At 43.0% G+C, this 7,092-nt stretch overlaps 1 protein-coding gene across 2 annotated transcripts in view; it reads right to left on the bottom strand.

Annotated features, from left to right (window-relative positions):
• Window positions 1–300: 300 nt before the first annotated feature.
• LOC142834332 (cytochrome P450 4A10-like) overlaps window positions 301–7,092 on the bottom strand; it is a 41,941-nt gene continuing 35,149 nt past the window's right edge. For both annotated transcript variants that reach the window (XM_075946721.1, XM_075946720.1), the window contains exons 5-12: window positions 6,687–6,811; window positions 6,165–6,319; window positions 5,654–5,760; window positions 5,379–5,569; window positions 5,149–5,282; window positions 3,204–3,268; window positions 2,985–3,061; window positions 301–661 (exon numbers count right to left, since the gene is read on the bottom strand). In XM_075946721.1, the coding sequence (XP_075802836.1) occupies window positions 493–661; window positions 2,985–3,061; window positions 3,204–3,268; window positions 5,149–5,282; window positions 5,379–5,569; window positions 5,654–5,760; window positions 6,165–6,319; window positions 6,687–6,811 (1,023 nt within the window). In that variant the 3' untranslated portion in view covers window positions 301–492. The remainder of the gene's footprint in view (window positions 662–2,984; window positions 3,062–3,203; window positions 3,269–5,148; window positions 5,283–5,378; window positions 5,570–5,653; window positions 5,761–6,164; window positions 6,320–6,686; window positions 6,812–7,092) is intronic.

The raw sequence follows: 7,092 nt of genomic DNA, 5'->3' as shown, positions 1-7,092 counted from the left end.
GTAATGAAGAATCATGTAGCAAAAATAAGACGACAGAAAGGTAAAAGGCAAGGAGAGGAGGCTGGAGGACAGAGAAGACTCGGGATCAGATGTGGGTAGTAAGAGACAGAAAGACAAATAGAAAATCTAGAATAAGCAAAAAGAGAGAAAGAGAGCAGAAGAGAGAAAGGGGGAGCTGGAAAGAGAGAAACACAGAGAGAGAGAAAGAGAGAGAGAGGAAGAAAGAAAGAGAGGGAGGGAGAGGGAGAAAGAGAAAGGGGGGAGGGAGAGGGAGGGAGAGAGGGAGGGAGGGAGGAGAGAGAGAGAGAGAGAGAGAGAGAGAGAGAGAGAGAGAGAGATAGAGAGAGAGAGAGAGGAGGCCAGGAGACATGGGAGCAAAGGAGGGAGGAAAGATGATCAGATAGAAAGCCAGATGGTGACAGAAACAGATGACATGAAGACAGGATGTGTCAGGCAGAATGCTTATGGAGCCTGTCCTTGTCCCTACCAGAATTAGTGAATCTTCTTGAGATGCAGGTAGATCCCATTCTTGGATTTCAACACAAGTCGTGGTAAGGGGACTGGGACCCTGGTGCAATCTGGTAGCAGCTCAAAGCGGAGCAGGGTCAGGGCCACAACCACCTTGAGCTCATTCATAGCAAATTGTTTCCCAATGCAGTTCCTGGGTCAGAAAGGGACAATGAAACTCAATGACTTCTGACCTCAGCATGAGAGGCCCCTGAAATAGCCCAGAACAGCATTCAGGGGCTACCTTCATAGGTCCAGTCTAACCTCTGTCATTACAGGCCATGCCCACTTCTTCCCCAGGCTGTGGCTTTCCGGACTTTGATTCAGCCCCTGTGTATTTCAAGGCTACTTTGACTCTAGTTCTTTTAAGGTTATGAAGTCTGTTAGGCCAGCACTCTAAGCATTAGAGCTCACACTTGTGAATTATTTACAAAGTTAATCATTGCTTAGTTTACTTCACCCGGAGAGATCTAGGGCATGCTTTCATGGAATGGAGTCAGATTTCAGCAGGAAAGTTCCTAAGTGGGATCTGTTGGGGTCCTCAATTGGTGGTCCCATCTTCCTCCTAATTAGGGTATCTCTAACTCCTCAATCAGCATGTTTTGCCTTCTAATTGCACTTCAGAAATGTCTCTTGTTCCTGCTTCAGTTTTCTTTTCAGACTTCCCTGATCTCCCCGAGTTTCTGCCTACAAAGATCCTCTCTGTACCTCTATCAGGTAGGGCTATATTCAGATGCCTAGCTGCAGCCAACCTTCTACTGGCTGGGTTTCCTCACCTCTTTTCTGCCCATCTCACTTCCTAGTTCAGATCAAGTTGTTGATGTGTTGACAATGTCTCCTCTCCCTCAGACTATATATTCCCTAAGCTCAGGCCAACGAGCAGCTGCCTCTCATTTCTTTGCTGATTTTCCTTTCTTCCAGGGCACCCACAGAATCATCAGTGTGATATTTAATGATAAGCTACAATCAGGGCATGCGATGATGTCAGGAACATGAAACATTTAGAAAACTGTTCAATGAATGAGGGCAAGAATGGAGGAAGAAGATATTTTGACTTCAGATATATTTGTCTTTGTGGAATACAGTTTTGAGTTGGAGGCAAGGGTGGGAGAGTATCCTTCATTTCCTTTTTTTTTAAAAAATCCAGCATCACACCTGACACACAGGAACTCCTTAATAATTTATTTTAAATTCAAATAAACATTTTTATTTGGCTCTAAATTGTAACTCACTTAAATTTAAGGAATAAATAATGGAACGTATTACAATGGAAATTAAAAAAAAACTTCTGAGCAAAGCAAGGTGTAGTGGTCTCTTGTGGATCTCAGAACTTGGAAAGTTGAGGCAGAGGGATCATGGACTCCAGGCAAGCCTGAGCCTGTCTCAGAAAACGCCAGCAGCAATATGCTTCATTCCAACTTAGGCTGAGTTACCCAATTCTCTGCTGTCCTCTAGTGTAAGTGTCATGATTTTCAGTGTGTGGATGGGGGAGCATTCAACGTGAAGTACGCCAAATGCTAGACAGCCTGTGTCTGGAAGAACAAGTGACTTGAATCCTGCTCTGTGAAATCTCATTTGCCACTTGAGTAATTCATTAAGTATAGGATCAGATAAACCTTCCGTGCTCCTCCTTTTAAGCTAACAGTAAGTTGGGTTTCATGGGAGCCTTGAGGATTTTCCTAGAAGCCATTGAAAAGCCTTCAACTTGTTCAGTATCTATTTCAGGATGGTTTTATACTTCACTCACCAAGAACCTTAACAAATGTTATGTGTTATAAAAAACAGAGGGTTTTCTCAAAAATCAGTTTATTCTCCTATTCTTTAATGCTTTTTTTTTCTGAAGACAGTCTAAGTGTAATGTCAACAATATATATTATTTGTCAAGGTTTGGCCTTGGGCAGTTACAAGAGGGATGTGCACATCGGCACTGAGTCTCTGATTGTGCTGGGTGGAGTCCATGGATGTGGAATAAATGTTCCCTTAAAAGACTTTCTGTAACACCATGAGTGTCTGATGGACAGTTGTCCAGGGCTGACACCCAAGAAAAATTATCATTTTCCACAGTAATTCTAAAATTTGAGAAGTACCCAGGAAAGATACTTGGCCTGGCTTAAGTGCAGAAAAAGGCATGGTACCTAAGAGTCCTGAAACTTGAAAAGCTGGACGATGAAGTTAAATTCACAGGATAAAAAGATCAACTTACAGTCCTTCCCCCAATATATGAGAGCATTTGCAAGTTGTGGCATCCACTGATATATACATTTTTCTGGCCAATGGGAAGTGCAGTGGGTCAAGGTCTTCACAGTGTCTCCTGCAATGCTACTCTCCTTATGTGTACAGACTCATTCCCAAGAAGCTTTCCCCCATATCTACCATTAGAATATATCTAAAGATATCATGTATGCATGAGGTCAAATACATCAAGGTATGCTGGAAATATTCCCACAGTATACATCAATATACACAGGATGTCTCACCTTGCTCCTCCCGAGAAGGGCAGGTATGAATGGCTGTGTCGGGGAGAATCTGGTGCAAACCTGGAAGGGTCAAACACCTGCAGGGACATGACACCTTTGTCAGGAGAAGTAGATGTTATACCGCTGCTCTCAGCTCACCAGGGGACAAGGTGCTAGAACTGGGGACAGCAGGGTGTGGTCTGGAGGGATCTCCTCCTGCCCTCCTGTGGAGCCTCCTACCTCTGGGTTTGGCCACACCTTCGGGTTGTGGTGGAGTGCGTAAATGGAGAGCATGACAGAGACACCTGTGGGGCAGAAAGGAATAGGGGAGATGGTGGGTTATACCCAGGATGTCAACCTTGGTTCCCGAGACAGTGGGGACACGCCTGCACAAAAGGACATGCTAATAAACATCATCACTAAGGGTAGATGTGGGTGACTTGGAAATGAATTTGGGGTACAAATGAGGAGTATAAAAATAATGTTAAAAGCCGGGTGGTGGTGGCACACGCCTTTAATCCCAGCACTTGGGAGGCAGAGGCAGGCGGATCTTTGTGAGTTCGAGACCAGCCTGGTCTACAAGAGCTAGTTCCAGGACAGGCTCCAAAACCACAGAGAAACCCTGTCTTGAAAAACCAAAAAAAAAAAAAAATGTTAAAGAAAGAGAAGCAAGAAAGACATAAACCCAAGTTTTGGGAGTGAATCAGCTTAGAACTTAGGTTTGATGAAGAATTTCTGCAACGATGCCAAAGAATTCAGTCCCCAATATGGTCCCCTCCCTGTTGTTTTAGGGTGGATTTTAAGGTGAGTTAATATTATTTCAGAAAGGGATTTTAGAACATCACTAAAGTAGTAATTTACAAAAGGAGTTTGACAGAATAAGGTGTGAGACAAAAAGTGATCTCTTGACATTGCAAGGGTTGATCTAGCATCTGGTCACCAGTTCATCTCTACCATCAACCTGAGTGCTTCTCAGGGACTGGACCATATATGACTCATTACATGGGATTTATTGATCTCCTTCATTTGCTTTGATCCATGAAAGAAACATGCTTCCTTAGACTCTCTGATTTTTTATCTATTGGGTACATCTTATCAAATAGCATTTGAGAGTTAAAGTCATAATACCATATTTAATAATTTCTTATATGTAATTTTTCAAAGATTGAGTCATTATATATATATATATATATATATATATATGTATGTAAAAATGTCAAATTATCAGTTAAACAAGCTTGAAGAAAAGGCCTATTCAGTATTGTAATTTTCTCTGTGTTTGATGACATACGTAAATCGTGTCTTCAGCAATAGGTTCTTACCATCATCAGCTTATGGAGACTAAAGAATAACCTTGACAAGAGCTTGCAGACATTTTGTTTTTACTGATTTATATAACAATACAAGTTCTTTATGGGTAAAATTTGTACAAATTATATCAAGGGTAGAGGATGACAAAAGATGTGACCATTAGAGTTGGGGAGACAGATGAACTGGTGAAGACATGTAGAAGCTTAAAAACCTATGCTTGGTTTGCAGAACCCATATGAAAAGCTGTTTTAGTGGCGCATATTGTCCTTGAATGCTGGTGAGGTGGGGACCGGCACCCACTGGACATCCAGCCTAGCCTAATAGGTGACTTACAGATCAGTGAGAGACCTTCTGACCTCAAAATTATCAAGGTGGATGGTATCTGAGGAATAAAACTATTGTTGACCTTTGGCTTCCACTTGTATGTGCAAATGTGCAAATGTGTTCTCAGCTACAACATGAACACATACTTATGTGACAGTGAGGACATATGAAGGATAAGAATGGCTATGAAATTACATAGTGTTATCATCTGGATTGAGTCTAGAGTATAAGAATCAAAGAATGTCAGTGTTCCCAAACTGAATGGATGCATCATGAGAAGGATGCAGATTTAATAGGAGTGTTATCTAGTGAGGGAGAGATATACTTAAAATTATTCATGCAAACTATCAGAATTGGAGATCCTTTTACTTTATAGAAGATAATTTAAGCTTATGTACCACTTTGGAAAATGTATTTATAAGTTAGAGTAATCTATTGCTAAAAAGGAAATGGGCACCAAGCAGAATTCAGGACTGTTAGAGCACACAGATTGCTGATCCTCCCTTATCTCTGGAATGAGTTTAGGTGACCAGACCTTGGAAACTCATACCTTTGGGTAGAGAGCGCCCATCAGGGAAGGTGACAGGTGTGCTGAGCTCTCTGACAACACCTGGGACAGGTGGGTAGAGCCTCATGGCCTCCTTGATGCACATGGTGGTGTAGGGCATCTGGTCCAGGTGGTCCCTGAAACAAGGTCCATCCTGATGTTCAGGTAGACTGGAGACCAGTGGCTCCTCCCTACCCAAAGAATAAGGGTTCTTCCACCTTTTAAACTCTTACCAGGTGATGGAGGATCCATCCCCCAGGAGGCTCTGAACTTCCTCCCTGCATCTCTGTTGGTGTTCAGGGTGTGTGGCCAGAGCATAGAAGATCCAGGAGAGTCCACTGGCGGTGGTGTCATGGCCCTCGAACATGAATGTGTCCACCTCAGCACGGATGTCCTTGTCAGACAAGCTATCCCCATTCTCCGTCTGAGGGAGGCAACAGGTGTCATCAGAGTTGTGCTTGTTCCTTGCTGTGTGCTCCCAGGCAGACTCTCTGTGATACACACTCACTCTGGCAAACAAGAGGATGTCCAGAAAATCCAAACGTCTCTTCTTCTTGACCTTCTCCAGCTCTCCCTCATCCTGCAGCTGATCCTTTCTCAGCTTGATCACTCCATCTGTTCCAGAACATTAATATCACACAGACCCCAGAGCTACAGTAACCCCATGTAGCACCATGTGTCTCCTTGCCTAAAGCTATGTGCTATGCATGGATCAGCAAGTAAGGAGTGGGCAGGTTTAAAAGACCAGTACAATCTGATGTAGACAAGGGCCACGGGCCAAGGAACCTCTGCTTGAGATGCTGGGTCATATCTCACTAAAAGTAACCAATATGATGACACCTATACAGTCCCTAAAATTCTGACATCCCAACTCAAACATTTGCAGTTTGAGAATATCTAGATGTGTGTGACCCAGGCACTATAGGGCACTGAAGGGCCTAGATCGGTCTCAGAAGTCATCAACAGCCCCTTTGAGCTAACCCTGGGAAGGGAGGGGAAATGTGAGCTACAGACAGAACCTGTATGATCATGGGCAAGTTGACAGGCACGATCGGCCAAGCGGCCATTGGAGGACAGACTGTAGATGGTGTCATTCTGATGAAAGATGTTTCTCACGCGGTAATGAAATAAATTGTTCAGGTCCCCAATGGCCTGGATGTAGGTCTTATAATTTCTGAGGAAGAAGATACAGAACAGATTAGACTATGGAGAGATCTGACCTCCAGATAAATGAACTCTTGGATTTTTCTGTATCATAGAGACAGAGAGCATTGAGGCACACCTTAATTCTGTTTTATAACCCTTGTAATTTTCAAGACTACAGAAGGTAACATGAATATGTAAGCATCCACCTTAGGTAAGGATCACTGGTCTGTGGTTGGGTCAGGGTTGGATTGTGTAAGTAAATGATCTGTAATGGGTTCAGAGTCTTGACTTTTTTGTGGAGGCAAGTATCCACGGTGCCTCACCTCCTGCATGTCAGATGAGACCATCCCAGTAGGTGAGACCAAAGGCCCTGAAGTTGAAAGGTGGACACTTACCCATCCACCTGGACACTACCCTTGTGGCTGAAGGCACACTTCATGACGGTGTCAAGGGTCATCAAGGAGATGTGTTGAAAGATCTCTATAGAGGAGCCCTGTGCAGCCAGCTGTTCCCATTTGTCCTGCAGTGAGAGGGGAACATTGACCTAATATCCACAGAAGACCTGTGCTCATATACTGTATAATTTCCATATATTTTCAGATATGTGTTCTTTGTCCTTCAATTTAGACAATATATTATACAGATTGCAAATCAAATCTTGTAAATTATTTCAAAATTAAATTTAGAAACCTTTAAGATAGGAAACAAGTTATGTGCAACTAGTTAAGGTGTTTTATCTGACAAATGATGCTGTTTTCAGGGTAAAGAAGACGATGTGTCAGTATAGGAGAGCTGAGCCTG

The sequence above is a fragment of the Microtus pennsylvanicus genome, chromosome 13 (assembly GCF_037038515.1).
Source record: "Microtus pennsylvanicus isolate mMicPen1 chromosome 13, mMicPen1.hap1, whole genome shotgun sequence".
In the NCBI taxonomy this organism is placed as follows: domain Eukaryota; kingdom Metazoa; phylum Chordata; class Mammalia; order Rodentia; family Cricetidae; genus Microtus; species Microtus pennsylvanicus.
Note: the sequence above shows the minus strand (reverse complement) of the source record. Positions and strands in the feature narration are given on the sequence as shown.